At 38.2% G+C, this 24,124-nt stretch overlaps 1 protein-coding gene across 28 annotated transcripts in view; it reads left to right on the plus strand.

Moving 5' to 3' along the window:
• The window catches only part of DOCK3 (dedicator of cytokinesis 3), a 197,761-nt gene that overhangs the window by 147,355 nt on the left and 26,282 nt on the right, over nt 1–24,124 (plus strand). For 26 of the 28 annotated variants that reach the window (XM_065075190.1, XM_065075201.1, XM_065075191.1 and 23 more), the window contains 14 exons: nt 331–429; nt 2,595–2,689; nt 3,964–4,039; nt 5,151–5,251; nt 5,505–5,563; nt 7,715–7,863; nt 10,385–10,470; nt 12,317–12,343; nt 12,460–12,555; nt 14,219–14,279; nt 14,752–14,845; nt 15,542–15,690; nt 20,453–20,539; nt 22,429–22,533. In XM_065075190.1, coding sequence (XP_064931262.1) covers nt 331–429; nt 2,595–2,689; nt 3,964–4,039; nt 5,151–5,251; nt 5,505–5,563; nt 7,715–7,863; nt 10,385–10,470; nt 12,317–12,343; nt 12,460–12,555; nt 14,219–14,279; nt 14,752–14,845; nt 15,542–15,690; nt 20,453–20,539; nt 22,429–22,533 — 1,284 coding nt within the window. The remainder of the gene's footprint in view (nt 1–330; nt 430–2,594; nt 2,690–3,963; nt 4,040–5,150; nt 5,252–5,504; nt 5,564–7,714; nt 7,864–10,384; nt 10,471–12,316; nt 12,344–12,459; nt 12,556–14,218; nt 14,280–14,751; nt 14,846–15,541; nt 15,691–20,452; nt 20,540–22,428; nt 22,534–24,124) is intronic. The other 2 variants (XM_065075192.1, XM_065075200.1) reach the window with 1 other exon arrangement.

A 24,124-nucleotide genomic window follows, 5' to 3' on the forward strand; every position in this document is an offset into this window, starting at 1 on the left:
AAAAGGTGACTGTCAAAAACTGCATGCGTGGAGGGAGATTCATTAATGTCTGTATTAATTTAAATTATTTTTGTTTAGACAACGACATTGGTAAAAAGACCTTTAAAACTGCATCTGTGGAAGAACCTCCAAGAGGTGTATTCCTGTGTATTAACAGTAATTTAAGAAGAGTTAACATGCAGTATTTTTAATCTCTGTGCATGTCAGCTTTCCTCTCATAGGCATTGGGGCCATTTCAGACCCCTCCCTTTATACCTTACCCCAGGTTGAGTTTTATATTTATGAAAATTCAGATTGCCTGAATGAAGTAATCTCTCATTTGGTCAACAGGGAGAATATGTCTCCTGCCTTTTATCTCTGCTTCGGCAGATGTCAGACACCCATTTCCAGCACTTACTGGACAACTTCCAAAGCAAGGATGAACTCAAGGTACAACAGAACATCATGTTTGTAGAATGAGAGAGCAGATGGGAGTCTCTCCGGCATTACTTGCTCTGCTATTCGTTCCCATTCACTCGCACTCTATTCATGGACCTTCCTTTCACCTTTATAATAATAGGTGTTGCGTTACAAAACATTTAAGACCACAGTGAAAGAATTATCTTTATAACAGCAAATAAAGTGGCAAGATAGATGTTATTAGACAGAAAATGATATTGTACCATAGAGAACACAGTAAAGAGGAACAGGTTTTTTGATTCCCGTGAATATAAAGTCAGCTGTTCTATAGTATTTTGCTGGATGTTCAATATGCACTGGAGCTTACTTATGAAGAGTGTTGATTTTACGCCAAAACATAATTTCGAGCCTTTTTGGGGATACAGATGTCTCTAGCTGATAAAATCTTTTCTTTTTTTTGGGAAAGCAGAAACCTTGCTACTCCACTTGATGCATGCTTCCCAAATTAGTGAACGTGAACTTAAATTAAGGCTATTCATGAACAGAAGTGGTTGGCGAGGGGTACAGACCTCTCTGGTGGCTCTTTTGCCACTGACATTTTGAAATTGCACATATCAAAACAGCAGAAACGGACATTTTATCTCAGCTTCCACAGGAGAGAGGAGTATCTCTGACAGCAGTCTGTTTAAAAGGCAGAATAATTTCATAAATATGAGATTTTATATTAAATGCTTTTGATTAGCCTGCCACTCAATAAACCATGAACAATATGGAGAATGTAATGTGGCAGGAACTTATGTTGCCTTAACAAATGAAGTGGAGAAACAGTGAGAAATTCTCTCTGAAGAGGCTTTCAGCTTCTAAATATTTCATGTGCATACAGAGAGGTTGAATAAATCAAGGAGATAAATTTAGGATGATAGAATTCTTACTTCGAGGTTGCAGGGTTCAGTGCATCTCACATTAATAGTTATCTGAGATTACTACCTTTCACGTAACTTGAATTGCTCATGGGAAAATTATTTGGTAAATTAATCCATATTAAATTTTAACATATATTTTTAAAAGCTACCTAAACTATAGTTGTTATGTCAGACCAGTGAAAAGGTTTGTCATTGAATGGAAATTTGTCTTTAGACCCATGAGAACAGACACTCTTAGATCTCTGACAATCTAAGGGTATGTTCAGGAGTATCATAGAGCCTGAAGATTTTTATACCAAATTTTTTTCTGACTATCATAATAAGCAATAACATATATTACTTATTTTTTTCCTTCCAAATTTTGCTGTAATAATATTTCCAGTACTTCTTCTTGGATAGAAAGGCATTATGTTTACTTACCACTGTTGCATCATGGCAAAAATGAAGCCAAAGGTCCAGGAGCTTCTGATGCTTTACTCTTAGCTCAGTTACACCAAGATATTAATGTTTCCCCATCCCCCCCCAAATAAATGCACAATGGCAGGACAGTTCTGAAGAAACCTTGCACAGCCACTTTCTGTGCTCTCTTCATTTTGTGTCGAAGAAAAACAAAACAATAAAATCATAGTTTGCACGGCCAACAGTTTGGCATGCGTTACCCTCACTGTTGTTCTTTACAGATGTAGAGGTGCAGGTAATCTAAAAACAAATGCCTTCAAGTCTGGGGAAATTTTTGAAAGCAAATATTGAGCTGATTCTCTTGAAGAGATCTGTTCTGCTGCACGTTGCCTGGAATGCAGTTCTCTGTTACTATTTTTAAAAGTGTATGGAGGAGGTTTATGGGGTTTGGGGGGGCGGGGTTTGATGAATTTGTGACATAAGTGCAAAGGAATTTGGAAAGATACATTAATTAATTGAATGCATAAATAAATTATTATGATTCCAGTATATTTGAAAATAGCTGCGAATTGACACCGGAACTCTAGATTATAATATGAGAAGTCATATACAATTACACACATAAGGAAGTTTTTATCTCACTGTAGAAGTTAAGATTTAAAAGACAGCTGCAACTTGTTTAGTACATATTAGATGCATGAAAAATTAAAAGGACCATATCCCAATGCGTATCGTTTCCACGTTTTCAGGGGAATGGCCTAGTGACACAAAGCTGAGCTGGAACACACTTGGCTTATCTGTCTGTCTTATACTCAAGAAAATAGATTAAACTGCAGCTGCTCATGATATTTAATTTTTTTCCCTATGTGACAGGAGTTCCTCCTCAAGATTTTCTGTGTATTTCGGAACCTGATGAAAATGGGTGTCTTTCCTCGAGACTGGATGGTGATGAGGTTGCTTACCAGCAAGTAAGTAGAGCAGCAGGTACAAACTGCTGACATTCTCTATCAGAATTCTTTTCCCCTCAGCTGGGTAGTTAAAGCTTATGATGCAGTGTGTTTCGTCAGACTGAGGTGTGGTGATCAACAGGAATTCTGGAGTGCTCATCCTCATTCTGCAGTTACTTTAACACTCTGGACCGAACTGAGACTTCTGTATTTGTTCTGTTTCTTAAACTATACCAGCCTGCACAGGTGTCAAAGAGTTAGAAGTTAAACCCCAAAGCTGAAGTAGCTGCGCAGAGGATAAGTGTTAGAGCAGCTGAGATAACACATGGCAAGGAACAGCCACCACACCAAGTGCTAGTAACAGGCAGGCCTCTTACCCCCCTTCTCAGTAAGTCACTACAGTAAATGTCTGACATTCACTCCTTTACCTGCCTAGAAGGACTCAGTTATTTTAGAAAAGAAGGAGCAGACCCTAGTGATGACACCAAGTGCTCCGCCGAGCTGTGTGCTCTGTGAGTTCACCGTGCTCATGACAAGTGAAAGAAGTGGATTTCAGTATTTCAAGCATGAAGATTAAATGAAAATCTGTAAGACAACAAAAATCCACATGGAAAGAGTAGCTACCTCAGATGCTGTAGGTTACTTTGGCACAATTTTGCCATAAACCTTAGACTGATAGGTATGTGTTACTACAAGTGTTGCTTTCATGTGAAGCTGAAATGTGCTGTTTCTTTTGATACTATCTACATGCTGTTTCTTAATTCCTGAATTTATCACATGCCTTGATTGCCTTTCACTAAAGTGTACTTAGCCATCTACAAAAAAAATACCAGAGAATCCAGAACTGGCAAAATACAAATATGTTGAGTTGAAGTGTGAGCCAGGTAAAGGACGATTGCATAGCCAAGACTGAAAAGACCTCAAAGGTTTTGAGTTGTTCTTCTCTGGAAAAAGTATTTCTGCTTTAAATAGGAGAAACGTGAGTGTGTTCTTGCATTTCACTGGAGATAATATGGTCCAGCCATGCAAAATAGACGTGATTTTAAATGCTACGGTGTAAATTCCAAAATTTACAATAATGATGAAAATTCTTAATCTTGTATCCCTTAGAACGAACGTTTATTAAAACATAGAAAGACTTCTGTGCAAATCTAGTAGTGACTACATGAAGAATGCCTGTCTCTGTACCTAAAGTAACTTCAGCACCACAAACCACTGTAATATGTTATATTCCAGATTCAAATGTTCTTTTTTTCTTCTTTTTTTTTTTCTTTTTGTTTTGGTTTTGACTGCAGTATCATAGTTACAACAGTTCAGTACCTGTCTTCTGCACTGCATAAGAATTTCACGGAAACGGACTTTGATTTTAAAGTAAGAACTGATACTGATAAAATGTTTCATCTTTTTAAACTAGCAGTAACAAAGGAACAAGAGCTGTTCTCCACAGAAGCTGGTTATATTTGCAGTGTTTGTCTGAGTATCTATAAGGAAGATAGAATCACAGAATCATAGAAACATTTTGTAGTTGGAAGAGACCCTCGAGATCGTCGAGTCCAGCTGTTAACCCAACCCTGGCACTAAACCATGTCCCTAAGAAGCTCATCTGCTCATCATCCCCTCATCCCCTCACCCCCTCATCCCCTCCAGGGATGGTGACTCTGAGATGTGTCCTCCCTGCCTCCATCTAGAGGCCGTAGAGCTCCAGATGATCTAACTCATAAAAGACAGGAATTTGAATCTGCTGTGGAATTGAGGGGAAGCAGAACAGAAACACAGAAAATTAAGCCCCTCATAAAGTAAACAAGTATCTTCCTTTTGAAGCTGCTGTTGAACAGATTCACGTCTAATAAAACATAAATTTGAGCAATGCTTCTCCTGAAGCTGGGGCACTCAAAATCTTCCTCTCACAGAGGCTCTTTTTCTGGCTACTGACTCAAACAAAGCAGAATGCAGTATCTTCGAGAGTGTTTTCCCTGTATCTGATGTAGTTGAAAATGGGCAACAGGTTCAGTGTTACTAAGGAAAAGCTGCTAGATATGTGCACACAGCATGATGGCAAATGCCTCATTTATTTGGGAAAACACACTGAATTAAAGGGCTCTTATTTGTGATATAATGTAATCTCTGTTTTGTTTTTTTTTTTGAGGGATAAAATCTGTTTAACCTAGAGAAAAAGAACACTTTAAAATTTGCTGGACTCACCAAGCTTTATTAATTTTTGAACTCTGGTGCTAAGAGGAAAACGTAATGGCATTACCCTCTTGAGGGGTTTAGTTTTAGTTCCTACCACCTTTTAAATAATCCATTGGTACCTGTAAGAGTTTGGAATCTCAATAGTTAAGATACATATTGATTAAGTTAAATCTTGATTACAAAAAGGAACAGTCTGATTCTACGTATAAAGGACCATATATCTTCCTACACTTGTTTAAAACTTACTCCTTGGAGTAGAATGTTATAAAACTTGCTTCCTGTGTCATAGGTGTGGAACTCTTACTTCAGCCTGGCGGTTTTGTTTATAAACCAACCAAGTCTCCAACTAGAAAATGCCACACCAGCTAAGAGGAAGAAGATTCTAGATAAGTAAGAACATGTTTTGTTGGGTTCCCAAAATGAGAATTCCTTTTCTACCACAAGTCCTTGTGATTTATTATGGAAGTCATGATGTTGAAATGCTTGGGAAATAAGTAGACCTCCTAATACAATGATCAGTGATTAGTTGAGTTTTTTTGATATTCTTTTGTTGACTTAAATGTGACTTTGATTATTAATTTTTTTTTAACATCACCCCTTGCCCGTTTTTGTTCATTAGGCAGTTGTCTCTCTCCTCTTTCAGATATGGTGATATGAGAGTGATGATGGCGTACGAGCTCTTCAGCATGTGGCAGAACCTGGGTACGTCTCTTCCTTCTCTGTCCTAACAACCAAAACCAAAGTTAACCCTGGAGTTCTGCTGGATTTTTTTTTTGTTGTTACTTTTTGTAGCATCATGGAATATTTATTCTCTCTTAAGAGTTGTAAAGCCAGGAGGCACTTCTTTTCTCCCACTGGAAACCCTTTTCTGCACTCTCAGCATACTTTTGTATTTGAAATAATACATTCCTATGAATTTGAACACTTTCTTCTCAAATGTGACAGTGGCAGGTTTGGGTTGTTTTGACACATCAGTGACAGTTTTTATGTATTTGCAGATATAAAATCAGCTTTTTCTAATCCCTTCAGCTGTGCTGAAGTCAGTTCATATGGTGATATACTGTTATTCTGACTTCTGTCTGATCCATGGCTGTAAAGCAGAAATTTAAATTTTCAAAGCTATAATAAACTTTATCGATTTATAGATGATTGAAAAGCCAAAGTTGTCATGATTCAAAGTTATAACTACGTGTGTTTGATAATAAAGCCCAGAAGTGGCAAATAGCAAAGCTGCTTTTTTGGTGTCTTCTTCAGGTATGTAGTACACATAGAAAATCCTACAGCACTGCTTTAAAAAGAAAAAATAAAAGGGCAAACCAAAACAACAGATAAACCAAACCAAAACCCACAAAAGCCCTGTGCACAATAATGCAATGATTGTGATAAAATTTCAGCTTCTATAATTTATTTGACCTTTCCCTGTATTTTGTGATTAAGAAATAAGACATGTTACATGATACCGAAAAATATATCTTGCCACAGGTCTCAAAAGGTAGAGAATTTTCATCTAGGACTTGTGCTTTTATAGAAGTGTGCCGCAGCAGTCCGGTTTAGGTAGTGCAGGATTAGATTAATAAAAGAACCAAATAACATCTGTACTGCATCAGAGCAAGTCCAGCTAGGCCAGGATACTGTCTCCATCAGTATGGACATGTTTGGGAACAGAGAAGAATGTACTATTCTAGAGGAAAATAAAACATGTTGGCTGATAGAGATCACCAATGATAAAAGGTTCTGAGAACAGCTAAATTACTGAGATGGCAAAGGAATGATACAAATCAAATTGGATAACTTGACAATGTGGCTGCAAGCAATATATTAAAAAAGCCAAATATGAACATTTTATATGGAGGAATATGTGTAGGAGTGCTATTCAAGAAAACAAAGACTACAAACGTATCTTGCTGATAATCAGCTGAATGGGAGCTACCTGTAAAATGCCATGAGTAAAAAGGATACCATAATCTTTGAGAAAATATGCAAGAATCTTGAGTAAGAAAAGAAGGATGATATTACTGTTACAGTTTTTTCATACGTGCACTTGATTCCAGAATAGTTCGCCTTATCATAAAATACTGAATAAGCCTGACCTGTCTTGCACAACTAAGATGATACAGCCAGACTTGATCACAGTTTCTAAGCATCTGTGTGGAGAATAGGAGGCTCTCCAATAGATCAGAGATCAAATAACCAGAAAATGATGCTAGACAAATCCAAATAAGAAGTGAGAAGCCCATTTTAGATACGTAGATACAGATATTTATCACTGAGTGTTGTTCCAAATATGGCTACTTCGATTTATCCTCTGCGACTGCACAGTGAGCACGGCACAGAAGAGGTTGTTAGCAAAGCGCCTTGGGTCTCTGTTGCCGAGAAGTGACGTGATGTGGTGCTAAGCCAAGGTCAGTTACGAATTGTGAGTTTCAGAGCAGGAGGATGAAGATCTCTGTAGTTCTTTGAAATCTCAGTATGTTATATTAAATACCACTGTTCCCACCAGCCCTTTCAAAATGTTTTTCTTCCTAAATTAGAAGTATCTTTGGACTCTTTTCCCTCCAGTTACTATGTTTTAGTTTGGTTATTTTTGACAGTTTGAATTCTTTTGCAAGTAAAATACACTGACAATTTTTGCTGGAGGCTTTCACAGTGAAATTAAAAACTCTCCCAGAGACTTGGCAAGGAATGATGTGAAGCAAATACTGTTTTTCCAGTCCTTTCAGGAAATTAATGTGTTTGCTTTTCTAATGCTCACGCCTGCTACTTCATATACGTCATTATTGCAGGGGTTGCCCATTTTCTCAGTGACAGATAATGAAGGCTTTTATTTAATTACAGTTGCTTTGTGTTGTACAGGTGAGCATAAGATTCACTTTATTCCGGGAATGATTGGCCCCTTTCTTGGTGTTACACTTGTTCCGCAACCAGAAGTCCGGAATATCATGATCCCAATCTTCCATGACATGATGGACTGGGAGCAGAGAAAGAACGGCAACTTCAAACAGGTGAAGTCGCTTCCCAAGCATTTGCAGCAATCTTTTTCTAGTTCCATCTGTCTGCAACACCCACCTGGGAGCAAGGAGTTTGTATCTGTTGATCCATTTCTGATTGTGAAGAAGATGATATCATGCAAATATATAAAAATAGGAAATGTAAAGCATAATTCACAAAACTATTACAAGATTCCTGAAATTATTTAAACGGTGTACCTTACATCAAGCTACATTTCCCATGAACATAGGGAAGAGGAGCGATGTGCTTATCACATAGGAGATGAGGAGGAGAAAATAATTTTGTGAGTGCTGGGCTCTCACTGCTCCCACTGGCTTCACTTAGATGATGAGTCAACCATTAAATGGGTCAGATTGAGAACCGAAAATGGAGATGTAAAGATTTAGCCAGTATCTGTGAAAACAATGATCGTTGCTTCTCTGTCTTCAATTTTCTAGCTAGATAGTCATATGAGAATTGCTTAAATTTTCCGCTGCAAAACAGACCTCTGAAGTGCAAATATTAATGAAGGATTGGTTTGGACTGGATCCTCAGATGACAATCCTTCATTGTCATTGTGTTTGGGGCAATACTGGTGGCAAGTATCTGCAAATAAGCGCTCTGAATTAGTAAAAGCTTTTATTTAAATTATCATAATTCATGTGATGATTTATCAGCCACAAAGTCATTAAAATACCAGATCTAATCTGTCATTCCAGGAGAATAACAGACCTTTTCCATGACCTGACTTATTAAAGGCTGCGTGGTAAAGTACCACCAGGAGCTTATGTTTTCCTTCCTCCTCAATTCCCTTATTATCCCTACTATTATTACTACTATTATCATTACAGTAGCATTTGATCATGGTCCTCTTTTTGCTGTTTTAGAATAAAAATAGAAGAGTCCCTGCTCTGGCATTTACACTTATAAGTACCTACAGTCATCTTAAAGTTTCTGGATCAGTTTATAATTTCTGTATCAAGATGGACTCTTCGTAATCTTCATTTAACTTTTATACTCACTGATGTATTCTAAACTGGAGCACCAAAAATATTTCTTAAATTACCTGTGGAGCAAACTTCCACATTGTTTTATTAAGCATGTGTCGTAGCTTTCCAAGATTAAAGACAGAATAGTCATCTGTGTTAGTGAGCATAAAATAATTAGTTAAATAGTACAAGATGTGTTTAACCATATTAATATTAGCTCCTGGAACGAGGAGGTTACTTTCCATCCAGTAGAATGCGAGACAGTGGGACAGATGCATTACTGATTTCTGTCAAGTCATTGTAGATCACAAGCAAAGAGAAAGTACTTTTGTTGGTGTTGTTTTGTGGGTTTTTTGTCGGTTTGTTTTGTTTTTGTTCGGGGTGGTGGTGGTTTTGTTGTTGTTTTTTGTTGTTGTGGTGGTGGTTTTTTTTTAATTTTGAAATTCCCTTTACTTTTTGAATACTAAATGGGTTGTCAGAAAACAATGATCCTGGATATTCATTTTCACACCCTTTTTTTATGTTGTTCAGTAGCTCTTGTTTTAACAAGGTTATTTTGTCAGCAGCGCAGGTTAACAGTGCAGTGTGATTCATGAACTAAATCAGGTCTCCCTGTAATGATTTCAGAAGCAAGATCACCAATGCTATTTGTGTGCCACTGGGTGATTTGCTTTTCCTTCTCATCTTTGTTTCCTTTGCAATTTGCCAGCTGAAGAACACAAACTCAAGCTGTGCTTGTCTTTACATAAAAACAAGCTGTATTTCTACAGTTTCAGCCTTTAGGAACCTCTGTCTTAATTAGTCTGAAAGTATGTTGTCTACAAGATTTCTAAGACTACATGAATTTTTTTTGTTTAATGTTAAATACATTGATTTCTGCACTTGAATCAATTTTATGGCAATATCTTATATCAAACTTGATAATAGGACATATTAGACTGGGGGAGAAATGGAGGCATATTCAAAAACTTTGTAAGGAAAGAGAAGCATAATGTCAGGGCTCTTAATCTAAGTGTGAAAAGAGAATGTATCATATAATCCTTGAGAGGCTTGATAAAAATGGGTTTAATGAACAAATAATCTTCTAATGTAATGATGACTGGAAATCAGTTACCTACCAGCAGAACCATCACAGCAGACCAGCGGTGGTCACACCAGGAATTAGTTTCTCTGCATAGATATTCTGTTATGGTACAGGATATAGTCTGTCTGAGACACTGGTGACCGAGAGTGCATCCGAGTGATTTATTTGATAAGAGAATAAACTTCAGAAATTCCTGTGAAAAAGAAGCAGCGTTACCTCCCCTTGGATGTTCGTTTAGACCCTGATAAGCAAAAGGATAATTTATTTTTAGTGCTCCTGTTTCACTGAAAAATGAGAAGAGTGTGTTCATTTAACTGAGGCACAGAGAAATAAATCATTTGCGCGTAGAAGTGGGCAGCCCCAGGGCATGAGAAATAAAATATTCTTCCGTTCCTCCTAGTGTTCGGAGCTCTTGTCTTCTACATGAACAGCTAATTTGTAACCAATCGCTTCTTCATCCAGGTGGAAGCTGAGCTGATCGATAAGCTGGACAGCCTGGTATCTGAAGGAAAGGGTGATGAGAACTACAGGGAACTCTTCAGCCTGCTGTAAGCTCTGCAGTTTCTGCTCACGCCGGGTTGCGCGGGGCCGTGGCAGGAGGCCGGGCAGGGAGCTGTGCAGCTCAGCTCCAGTGCTCGTCTCCACAGAAAACACTACAGGCATTTCTGGCAGGTTTTCATGACACGGCTCAGTGAAATAGAAATGTGTTCCTCTAATTCTGAAAGTATAAAACCCTAAATTCTTCTTTGTCTTCTTTCGGTGAAATCTAATACAAGGCTGCACGGGTAAGTCGTTTTCATCCTGCTATCAAAAATTTATTTGCTAGAGGAGCCAGTGCCTTTCTTTTCACATTGGAGTAAGTGAAATTGTGGCCTTAGGATTGCTCAGAGAAACAGTGTGCTGTCTAGCAAGTCAGACCTTGTTAGAGCAGAAGAGATTTTCCTCAGCATTTTCCTTTGCTTTTTCCAATTTTTGATGGTCATGTTTTAGTTGGCAGAACAGTTGCAAGTTGCTTCCTCCGAAGTCCATCATGACACTGTATTTCCAATCCCTTTCACACCAAAAATCTGTCATACTCATAAGGAGAAATGTAAAGATTTACCACTTAGTTATCTTTGATTACTGATCTGTCTCCAGAGTTCATTTCCAGTGATCCTAGCTTTTTTCAAAAGGACTTATTTTGAACTCTGAGAGTCCGGAGCAGTTAACCCTAATTCTTTTAATATTCCAGGGAGCCACAGAGATCATTAGCAGAATTTTACCTGTATATTCCAGACAATTTTATGTGGCCCTCAAAAGCATGCTGGCAGTTTATGGCGTAAACCTCTGTTTCACTAGAACCAATACTAGTATTTCTGAATTTCACATTCATTCATTTTCAAGAGAGATAAGCCTGCCCATCCTGTGTGCTTATCCTTAGGAAGCATGTAAATGTATTCAGTTTTGATTTGTGCACATTCAGCCTTGGGAAGTCTGGCATTGTCTGTACAGATAACATAAGGTTATTTCAGGGATAAAGGAAAGACAACATGTATTTTTTTAAAATTCACCTGACAAGAGGAATGTTGTGCATTTCCTTTGCTCCAGTTGAAGACATTTGTTACCTAAAACGTTAAGAATTTGGGGCTGTAGCTTGTTACTGATTTTTAGATGATTCTGACTGCACGTATTACCAAGAAACACAGCCTCGAAGTCCAGCAACCTTTTAGTTTATATTTGCTACTAACTTTTATGAGAACAATGTGAACTTTGAGGAAACAATTCCACAAAGTTAATAAATGCTATGTGAAATAAACAGCTGACCCTGAACTCTACTGTCGAAACTATACTGCTGAAATGTGAATTGGCTCCCTCAGCTGGAATTCATTCAGTAGAGAAGTTTGCCTCTTGTGAGGACATGTATGACACCCAACAGAATTTCCTTCCTCTTGCCAGTTTAGAAGTGGCAAGTTCTTTGACCAGAGATCCAGTTTCAGGAAACTACTGTGTAAATTTGCTTTCTTTTTTCCACTTTTTAAATGTGCTTTTCAGTGTTCTCACTGTAGCCTTCTCTTATTCTACGCAATTGTGACAGTGAGATGTTCCCTGCGTTGTCTAGTTTGCTGAGATGGAAAAAAATGACCTTCATTTATTTACAGCTTAAATAAATTGTGATTCAAGGCTGGTTGGTTGCTGATGAGAGATGAAAACTTACATAAGTATTTGTATTAGGTTTAGACTCCCAACTTCTGACTGCTGTTAGCAGTATTTAAGCTACAGGTAATAATGTGGGAATCAACTGCGGCCATGAGCATTGCTCTTTTTCATATATTTTAAATGGCAATGTGAAGCTATTTTTCCTTCTCCTGTCAATTCTGTAATTTCCTTGTCTTTGCTTCATGCTGCCTGGAGTAGGACCCAGCTCTTTGGGCCTTATCCCAGGTAAGAGAATAATTGTATGAATTTGTTTTGTGAAGGAGAAACCAAGTCTGCAGCTGTCTGCATGCACTCACCATTTCCATGGAAGTCTCATCTGCTGTCTTTTCATCTCCAAACAGTTTGCTGGAGAAGATTGAGCAGGAAACATGGCGAGAGACTGGAATCTCTTTTGTTACATCAGTTACTCGTCTCATGGAGCGTCTGCTTGACTACAGGTATCTGGCGACAACTGTAATACATTCCAAGTATAAGGAGCTTGTGAAGAAGTAGTACCAAATTTCTACAGGGAATATTTTATTGTTTATCAAGCAAATCTAACTCATTGCTGCTGCATTCTGAGCAAAAATCCGAAGTTCTCATCTCTAGAGCCCTAATAGATACTCTTTTATGCTCATTCCTGATAATAGCAAAGATAAAGACATATTTTAATTTGCAGTTTTGTACTAAGGTTTATTCAAGTTGCTAAATGATTAATTCCTTCTATCATTGAAAGGATCTCAGCTAAATCAGCAAAATAGATGCTAAATGCGAGAATGATCTCAAGTGCCTTGCTGAACCAAGATGTGCTGAATGCCTCATCCAGACATGCAGGGTTGGAAAACTTCATCTGAGGAAAGTCTGACATGTCAGCTGGTGACTCATGCCCAATTTATAGAGGAGTCTTGCACACATCCTTTGTTTAGTTTTAGACTGAAGTTTGCAGGACTGTTGTGAAGCTGAGCTTTCATTCAGTTGCAAAAAAAGTATTTTATTTTCTGATATATATATGGATATACACACATGCTCCGTGAGTTGTTTTTATGGAATGATGGACAATTTGAAACTATGTAGAACTGCCCCGAATATTTCTATCTTCAGCCTACTGACAAGAGTTCCAATATTTTTTTCTTCTGCTGCTGCTCGTTACAGGTGAAACCTGTGACTGGGCTGGCTGTTCTGCAGTCCCAGATCCTTTTCTGTGCTTTTTAGTTTACTTTTTTTGCAATCCTTACCAGCTTGATCCAATCTCCTGTTTGTTTCCTGACAACAGCTGCTGTACAACTACTATGCAAGACCAGATATATGAGACACATTTAAATTGAATTAAATTTGCTGCCAATGCAACTTTGATACACAGATATACATTTTCATGCTTAATTGAGGAAGAGATACCAGTTTTTAATTGATTTTTAATAGACAGCAGATGAACGGCGTTGGAATTTGGCAATACCTAGGCATCTCTTGCAGTCCAGCTGCCAGTTAGCTGACACAGTAGTTCTCAAGACTCTTTGCTGTGTCACTGCTTTAAAAATTTTGTCTCTTTTTCACAAATGAATGTGACTTTCTGAAGTCAAGATTAGTAAATTCTGAAGCCTTCAACTTTTTGTACTGCTTGAATAAAAAAGCATTTCTAAAATATTCCAGGAGCTGAAGATTTTGTGATTTAACTTTCCTATGAAGGAGGTGGTAATCTGGTCTAAATGACTCAGGTTGTACCTTTCAGCATGCCAACACTACACTATGAAAGCTAATCCTTTGAATAGGAAACCACTAAACATTTACATCTGGATAAATAAAAGTTTTTCATTTTTATAGTTCATCTTTCATTCAGATTATTTTTGGCCACTATTATCTGATTTTTTTCAGATGTTTGTAAGAAATGAAGTAGGAGTAGTTTCAAGTGCTTGGTCTCAATGCAGAGATGTAAGAGGACACTCACTTTTCATATCATTTAAGCCATAGTATGGAATTTTTTCTTAGAGGAACTTTATAAAATAAAGTCTATGATGAACTGTTGTTTGTGATCCAAGGATACTCTGGAGGATAAGATAACTTCAAATTTATTTTAAAAGAACTTATTTTGCAGATGTATGTTTCAACATTGCTCTGCTTTCTTAGGGACTGTATGAAAGGAGATGAAACAGAAAACAAGAAAATTGGCTGCACTGTTAACCTTATGGTAAAGATGTTTCCTTCATTTCTTTGTGATCCTGTGCAATGTTGTTGAAACTGGTGTGGGAAAAGCTGGGATAGGAATCTGTACCAGGGAAGTGTAGCTTCAGAGTGCAAGCACTGGGATGACAGAACAGAACGACAGGGGCTGTGAGGATCCCCTGGAGGTCTCTGGTCCAACTCTGCTTAAAGCAGGGCCAGACAGGTCAGGTCCCCGGGGCCTTGTCCAGCTGAGTGCCAAGGTTATAGTTCCCTAACCTCTCTCACCTTGTCATTCAGCCTTTGACTACCTTCGTTTTGAAAAGAATTCATGACACGACCAAATGAGTGGGGTGTGAACGTGAAAAGAATTATTCCTTTTCTTTGACACTAATAATGTATTCTCTTTTCAATACCTTTATACATACACAGATGCTGCTGATTGTCTTGAACGATGGAAGAGTCTCAATAAGAATAACAACTACTTTTTTCTTTCACAGAATTTCTATAAATCCGAAATCAACAAGGAAGAGATGTACATCCGCTATATCCACAAGCTGTGTGACATGCACCTACAGGCTGAGAACTACACAGGTTAGTAACACACCATGTGGGGTCTGTTTGAAATCCTGGTGGAAGTTTTTGACTCTGTCAATGTTATACTCCAACATCTGATTCATTCCTTTGGAAAAAATTGTATGATTAAGCTATAGCAGTTGGGAGGATAAGAAGCTGAGGTCTGGCCCATTCCCTCAAGCAAAATAATGTATGTATATGCACCCACTACCATACGACTGTTCTGTTAGACCTGAATTTTACATTACAGTGTTCTACAAGGAAGGTTGATCAAAAAATCACAACAGTGGAATCAGAGGAAGATTAAAATCACAAAACCACCCTTATATTATAGCTTGCTGTATCTCCTTGCATTGTAGTATTTAGGGAGCACTTAGAAAGTGTATAAACTCTACTTTTGTGTTGTCCAAGCCCTGTTTATAGCTGCAGGCCCCAAATCTACTCACATATCTGAATATCTGACTGTGCATTTGAATCAAGTAGCTAGTAAAAAGCAACTTGACAGATTTGTACCTAAAAATCAGGTTCATAGGAAAGAGCTTTGTGCTGCTGTTTAAAGTAATTGAATAATCGAATGATCATCTAAGACTTCAGAATGTTTTCTCAATTTGTAAATCAGAAATTCCAGACTGTTTCAGAAGCAGATTTAGTGACCTGTTGGCTGTATTTAATTGTTGTCATTGATTCAGTGTTCAATAATTGCATTTCCAACAGAGGCTGCATTTACTTTGCTTTTGTACTGTGAGTTGCTTCAGTGGGAGGACAGACCTCTGAGAGAGTTCCTGCATTATCCGTCTCAGTCAGAGTGGCAACGTAAGGAAGGTCTGTGCCGTAAGATTATCCATTACTTCAACAAAGGGAAGGTATGCCAACTTCTTCTCTCTTCCAGCAGCTTCCTTCCCTTTTCCTGACTTACTTAGGGCTTTAAGCCTATCATCTCAGTTCAGTAGTCTGGAAGTAAATTATATCAAAAGGTTTTATAGCCTGACAAATGGCTTCTTGGCTCTCTGGATGAAAAAACAGATGAGAAAATGGATATGGGTATTTTGTGATGCATAACTAGTTTAGTTAGGACAACAGGAAAAACACCGGAAGATTTTTATACCTTTAAACCAAATTTTTGATCACCTGATATGGCAGAGCACTCTATGAATGACAGTTCCTTAGCTTTTGGGGGACGGGACTGCGTTTTGTAGTTGTCTGTGCAAATTGCTGTGTTATGACTCACTTAAAGGACTTGTTTTGTTTCTAACCTACAGAAGTAAATGGCAGGCAACACACCATAGGAGTCCCTTCATTAAAAGAGATTTAAGTCTTTTCAGTGTCACTGTTATTTGAAAGTGGCTTTCAATTAAAGTGCAATTCCATCTATTGCACAAGAGGAAAACCAATACATTTCAATTTTACATGTTTTTTTCTACAATATATATACATATATATTTAAGTTGCAGCAGATGTAAGTGTTATAGTCCCTTGTGTCATGACGTTTTGGGAACATTTCAAAGGTGAACCTTAAAAGTGGTATCATCTCTCAGAATATTTTCAATTTTTTCCCTTCTCTAGAAAAATTCCTACAGCTGATATTATTGGAAGATAACATCTGTATGTGAGCCTCAGGGTTGGTTTTGCCTGTGATGGCAATGACAGTGGCATTAAATACAAATGTGGTTTGGTTCGTATGGGGTTGACATTCCGCATAATTATTTTCTGGCCCTGATATAGAAAGTTGCATATGGCAGAGACACATTCTCTACAGAATCTGCAAAAGGAAGTCAGATTTCCTGTATGTAGCAAGAAATGGCCTATTTACGAGGATGTGATTAATTATAATGATCTTTTTCATCAGAATTGTTCTTCTGTAATAATACTGCGTATGGTTTTCTTGTTAGTTTCAGAATAAATTACTGACGTGTGCAAATACTGCAGTACTGTCCTGCCTGACTAGACAAACATAATATAAAGACTATGTAGAACAAGTGAGTCTGTATTTTTGACAAAAACAAGCAATCCATAATAAGCACTGAAGGGGAGTAAAAACTTGATGGATGTAATTTTGCAATAAAACTCCTAACAGATTATACCATATTAACCTCTTGAGGTTTCTCCCCCACTGGATGTTTTCAGAGTTACTTTACTTTGTGTATTAATCCTCCTTTATTATAAATGGTAGCTGAATGACTAAATAATCCACTTAAGCAATGTGTATGTCACTCAAACCATGGAAGTGAAAGATGCTGAGAACCCAGATCCTTCTGCTGCTTTTCAGCACTCTTGCTGTTGCTGTGTAACAGGGAATGGAAGGAACTTGCTTCCCTCAACTGGTGTCTGGTAGCTTCTTTCTGTTGTACGCTAACATGGTCATTCCTTGGGTCCTGAAGAATGGCATTTGTTGTTATGTGTCCTTCAGCTGCATTTCTAGAATTAAGTTTTTCATGCTGCTCCTGGAATCTTCCACTAAGTAACGGGGTCAAAGCAGCACAAAGAGACTGTAAAAAATTCTGCACTTGTTAATGGGAAAATTTTCTTTGGACAGGGATGGGGAAAACTTTGGCCACCAGACTGTCTTGTGAGTTTGACGTAAAGGGCATGGCAGTGAAGGGCAAGGAGCGCTGCAGCAGAATGCAGAACTGAGGAACTCCCATTGTCACTGTTCTCGGCAGCAGCCCTGTGCTGGGACAGGGCGAGGCGTTCCACAGCTCTGGTCAGGTGCTCCTTCCTACTGATTTCTGCTGTGCTTGGAATTGGTTTGTGGCTCAGTCAGCAGTGTGTGCAAGAGCATAACTTGAAATGAATTTTTTTTTTCTAATTCACAGTTACATTTTTGTCTGTTAAAACTCAAGGTTTCCTTGTTGAAGGAGACTGTGAATGGAGCAGTTTGAACCCAATTGATCATGCTTCTGGACAGCAGTAGCTTGCAAACTACACAACTCTCTTCAGTTCACTGCTAGATTTTATTAACTAAAAATTCCAACCAGCTCCCATCATAGCATCACCATGTGAATTCATTCTCCTTAGTGCCAGCCTAGTGTTTTGAGAGACCCAAAGCTGTATTTCCAAAGCAGTTCATTTTTTAGATCGTGTGCCCAAAATCTATACTAATTTCTCTTGTGCACTCTCACTGGGATCCTATTTCCAAAAGAGATCTGCACATTGGGATGTGAGTAAATAAAGGTTGCCATTTATGAATAGTGATTGTCTCTATCTGAGCCTCCTTGTGCACAGTGAGCAGCGCTCAACCGAGAGTTGCTGGTGTCACAGGAGAACGCTGCAATAAATACCATATGAATGTGCTTGTCAAGTGAAGGACATAATATAGAACATGCAAACAGATCAGACATCAGCCAAACAGCAGTAATAAGGGAAATTAACAACAGAGACATTAGGAAATTATTGAAGAGGAGGAAGAACGATGCTTTAGAGGGAAGTGACACTTGTGTAGCACATTGAATTACATATTAGATTTCTGCGCTGTGAAGATGGTCCTCATTAACATCACAGATTTTAACACAGAGCATCCCAGTGACTCAGATATCAGTTCTTTCTCTTTTCCTTTAAAATAACTGCAAACTCTCGTCCAACAGGTTACCTGTATGTTGTGTTTCTTCACTTCTGTATCTCATCTTGTATCTGCAGAATATTCAGCACAGTGGAATTTCTCTGTGTGGAAATCTCACTGAAAGAGAGAGAGAATGCCTGAGTTAGGATGGCAAGAACAGTATCAGGGTACAGGCAGAAGAGCTGGTATGAAGAGAAATAAGATGTGGTTACATATTGTTAATCCAATTAACATCAGAAAAGGAGCACGAACAGGTTGCACCTTTAGGATCACTAAAGGGAAGACAGCCAGCTTTTGCTTCTATCCAGGACAGACCTTAGAGAATTACATAGGCTTTAGCCACAGTGTTCCATTTGCAAGTGAGACTCTGCTCACACTCTGTGACAAAAGCAATTTATTCCTGGCCAGTGGTTTTACAAGAGACTATTCCATTCTTTCAAGTCAATATATATATCAGCTAAGGACTGAATATCTATGTATTGATACTGTAGCATATGTTGAAACTTTGCAAATATGAACACTTAACTGGTTAATGTTATTGAGCCCAATTCAGTGTATCAATTTGTATGTCCTGGACTTTGACAACCCACAGCAGAAATCTGTTGATTTGAGATCACAGTATCACAGTATGTTTGGGATTGGAGGGGACCTCAAAAGATCTTTCAGTTCATTTCCTATTGTATATATCTACATAAATCTCAGACTTCTCATCACCCCAAACTACTAATTCTATCCAATATCCAAACTGATTCTGAAAGACTCTGGTTTAACAAGTTCTTATGTAAGTTTTTGTAATTAATTGAAGCTAAAGAGATGTAGGATTATTATTTTTGCCTTTTTAGTTCTTACAGCTGACCCTTCTTTTAATTAAACAGTCCTTAAACTTACTGGTTTTGCTGTTCAGGAAAAAAAAACCAACTTGGGTATTAAGGATGAGAGAACAGACACTACAAACGTGTGCATAAATGGAAGTATTGGAAGTACCTAATACGCTAAATCAAACAGTATAGAGATTCACTTTTTTATGTGAAGGTACCCATAACCAGAAAAACTATTTCCATGTTAAGTGGTAATATTTTGCATAATTGCCATTAATTACTGTTACAAATAATTTACAGTATTTCTATTAATATTTTAAGAGCTTAAGGTGATAGTGTAACTCACCAATTATTTTTATTTTCACTATAACAGTCCCAGTTAAAACAACTGGCAAGTTAGCCCAGTAACGCATAAAATACAATAAAGATTCAATTGAGACCTTGGTGTTTTAGAGCATTTACATAAGTATGGTAAGAGTGTCACCTCTCCAAAAGGCTTCCAATCTATGCAGTTAAAAGATGATGGGAGAGGAGATTTCAGTTCAAGGGTGTAAAATGTGTCCTCAAAAAAGCCAAGTGAGGTAACAGCGCCTTTCTCTCAGTGTGGACATGCCCAGACTCAGGCCCTTTCTTCCCCACTTCTGAGGGCAGTGAGCACGGTGTGCTAGAAAAGATTTACTGCATGCAGACTCTTAAGTTGAATAAATGAGTTTTGGTTTCAGTTCTGAATATAGACATTCACTCAGTGCAATAATGCAGGTCAGTTCTGAGGGTGTTCTGTCTCTGTGTTTGAGTGTTTCCCACTGTTTGACACAGTTTCTTGCTTTCAGTAGGAAGCAGCAGCCCTGGGAAGGGGAAGCACTTTGCTGGGCAGCTGAGCACTAACTTTACTCCAGGGAGTTTTAGTGCAGAAAGTAAAGGAGAGATTGGGGGTGCACTGGAGGGGTGGTTAACAAGAAAAATTGTAAGTTGTATTATATTTCTCCAAATAAGACCCCAGTCTCATGAGTGAACTGTCAGTAACAAGCAGTCTGTGTGTAACTTCAGTGGAACGTTATGCCTCCGTTACCGTCTTGAAGAAGGAATTAATCTGATATTTAATGGGAACAGTTTCATCACTATGCATTTTCACATCTAATCCCTGGCATTTCATACCAAATGAATTCCCACAGTTGAGTATCCATATTCCCCTCAGCTGAGTTGGCGATAACATTCCGGTTGCTGTGAGTGTGATTTGCTTTGGTTTCGCAGAGCTGGGAGTTTGGCATCCCGCTGTGCAGGGAGCTGGCCATCCAGTACGAAAGTCTCTATGACTATCAGAGCCTCAGCTGGATTCGGGTGAGTAGCAGCAGTTCCTCTCCTTGCAGACTCTCATGTCATTCCCCAGGGAATTTTGCTCTCCTATCAGAACATTCTGAGGTTTAAAAAATAAACATATTACCTATATAGCTCCACTGACTCCTTTGCCAGTGATTCATTTTGGTAACTTCGTAGGTCCGCTGAAGCAATTCTTAAGTCTGCTAGCAGTGAACTCCCATGAGTATATGGGGACAGCAGACACATAGGATCTGGACTTTGCTGTTGCAATTGCACATTTATATATATTTTTACATAAAATAGATTTTTTTTTTAATGTATTGATATTTAATTTTAATTCCAAAAATATCAAGGATAGATTTTCCCTCAGTTAGCATAAGAGGAACGAGAGAGAATGGAGAAGGCAAACATTTATGGCATTCTTGTCAATTTACAAGAATCTGGTCCTCCGGTAAAACAAAACGCATGATTAAATCAGGGCACATTTGCAGCATCATTCTTTGATGAGACGAAATTCTGGTTGTTATGTAAAAGCTTTATGAATGTGAAAATAGTTCATTTGCTTTTGTCCCCTGGGGAAGCATGCATGCGTCCAAATTCAAGATTTATTCTGTGTGAATGTATTATTTTACACAGTGGTTTAAATTCTCTTCAGAAGTCAGATTTATTCTCAAGATATCCATCTAACTGGGTCTCATGAACTGCACTTCTGAAGAATCTGTGTTCTTCAAAGTGGCCCTGAAGAGAGTGCACATGACCATCTTGCTTGTGCACGTGTTTACTGTAGACATCTAAAATAGGGCAGTGTGAAAATATAAAATACCACATCAGCACAGTGATCACGAATGATGAGCAAACTAACCTATTAACAAGGCTTGGACAAGTTGTGCATCAAGGCTTTGTTTCCTAAAACATCAGTAAATGAGCTATTCTTGCTGCCTCCTTATATGGATTTAATCAGCAGGCAGGTGAAGAGCATCTATCCGTATAACCAGTTCACCTCATCCTTTCACTCACCTATGTGACCTGTTTTCTGTTCAAGTTCCCTAAATCTGTGTTAACTTGAATTTCTCCCCATTCTAAAGAGTTTTCTCTATGCCATTCACATCAAAATCAACACATTCCCTTATTCTTCCTGCAATGACTTTGGGACCTTCTCAATTTTATTTTTATTGGAACCAAGAACAAAACCTTGATGCAGTGTTCTAAGTCAAAGTTGCTGTTAGAGTTCCTGCAGTGGAGCAGTGATGTCAAACTGATTCTTGTCTTTACAATCTGTCTTTTGCTATAGTGATATTCCTGCAAGCCTTTCAACAGAGATTGAGTTTGACAAGGGGTCTTTAAATCCCCCTCTTGATACAAATGATAGCACAGTGCCACAAAACTAGTAACTGGAACTAGAGAAAAGTCCTTCTAATTTTCCAAACCCCTTTTCTCTTCCATGTTAAATCTACTGGTGCACAGAGCTGTAGAAGATTTAATTTTGTTTCATCCTTTTTCATGCCCCTCAACTCAATTAAGGCAAACCCAATTGAATTGATATAATTTTCCAGATTTTGAGCTGTGAGAGAGAATAGGATACTGTGAGACAGGCCACATAGATCTTAATCTCAGCTTTGCCATTAATTCTGCAATGCAAAGAAAATTATGTGCAAGACTTGTTTAATTTAAAATTAGATACAGCAGAAGAATTTTCATATGTGATCTCCAGAAATGTAAAATGCATATGATAATACTATAGCCTGTTCCACCATATAGACTGTTTATAATTTTTCTCCTTAAAAAAATTATGATCTTTTCATTAAAAATTGTAGGGGCAAAAATAATGTGATATTTTAATGTGTCTTGGGATTCTAATGTTTTAAGTGCAGCTTTAAGGATCTGATAGCAGCTCTCTTTTTCATCCACAGAAAATGGAAGCTACCTATTATGATAATATCATGGAACAACAGCGCTTAGAACCTGAGTTTTTCAGAGTTGGTTTTTATGGTCGGAAATTCCCATTTTTCCTGCGAGTAAGTTGAACTTAAATAAAATACGACAAAGTGACCAGACTCAGAGCAGCAGTGAAGGCTTTGCATTTTTGTTGTGGAGATATCTGCCATTCATCTTGTTTTTTATGCCTACACAAACAGAAACAGCTTTCTGGCTGAAGGATGTGGTCCATTGGGAACATTCTTAGGAACAGAGATCAGAAATTTGACTCATGACTGTGTATATTTTTGACAATCTGCAGATGCAGCACAACTTGCCTCTATATTAAGCAAAATGCTGTATTGCAGCAATGCTGGGTCATTACTCAACTCATTTTCATCATCTTAAATTATCATGATTTAAAAAGTCTCACATGACAAAATGATTCTAATACCAGACTGATGACTCTCTTATGTCATCTACAAGTGAAAATTTCCTCTCTCTTCAACAGAAAGCGTAGCAGCTTCTCTGGACATGTCCTCACCCTGAGCTTATTGTTCAATCCATTTAAAATGTGAAATTATCTTATTTTCCTGATAAGGCATCAAACTTAAAATGGATATTTGTTCACACAATGTCTTGTTGCTAATTCAGAGCAAGAAAGGAATATAATCTGACAACTGCTGTCAGAACTGTTTGAAAATTGAGGGTAGATGCTACCTAGCTTGACAGGACAAGCTACCCTGAACCATGCTTTCAAGGACTGGAGGTGCTCCTTTGCCTTCTCTTTAGAGAATGATTTGGCAAGAGACAGCACCATTCTTGAGTTACACAGTAAGAAGCTACAAAAAGCCGAACTGTGTACCATTTCGAAAACAGCACCCCAGTTCCCCTCTGATTGCCAAGTTGCTGGGTTTTTTGAACTAGGATTTAAACACTGGTGTTTAATTACAGTCTTCTAACGGAAACACGAGCAGGGGAACTAAAGGCAAGTTGGAATTAATCAAAGTGAAAATACTGGAGGATAAAGTATGGTTTCAAAGGTGCAGTGGAGCAGCGCTACAATGCAGCAGCGTGAATCGGTGTGCAGACCACGCCTGCAGAGGAACCTGAGGCAGCCACACGTGTGGCAGCACGAAGCAGTAGATGCCCTCTCCTGAGGACCTCCAGACAAAACTGACAATGTTTCAGAAAACGAATGACAACAAAATCATTATGGCATATAAGCATTCCTACATTTGAAGTACTATCAGTGAATCTAGTTTAGCTTATTCTGTCATGGATCCTACAGTTCTGGAGCCTGCACGGTGTATGTGTTCAACACCTGCACAAGTGTTCGGTGCGCGGCACTTACTGTTTGTGAAACAGTATAACAATATGGATACTTGGCTGGAGACGTTTACAGCGAACATGAGCACACATAATTATAATCCTTGTTAATTTTGCAATTATCTTTGGTAGCAGTACTTCTGATAGCAGATTACTAATGTAGCAATCTCATTAAAAGTCGTCCTCCTCCTTTCTCTCTCTAATGATCCATACAGCACACACGTTGCGAAGCACAGACTAAGCCCATTAGCAATCACATCAGCGTGGATCACACTGTAAAGAGATTGGAAGCAGCTATTCTACAGAAGAAAAAGATTTACATGGATTTAAAATTTTCAAATGGATATAGGAGTGATTTAAAGT

The sequence above is a fragment of the Columba livia genome, chromosome 10, assembly GCF_036013475.1.
Source record: "Columba livia isolate bColLiv1 breed racing homer chromosome 10, bColLiv1.pat.W.v2, whole genome shotgun sequence".
NCBI lineage: Eukaryota > Metazoa > Chordata > Aves > Columbiformes > Columbidae > Columba > Columba livia.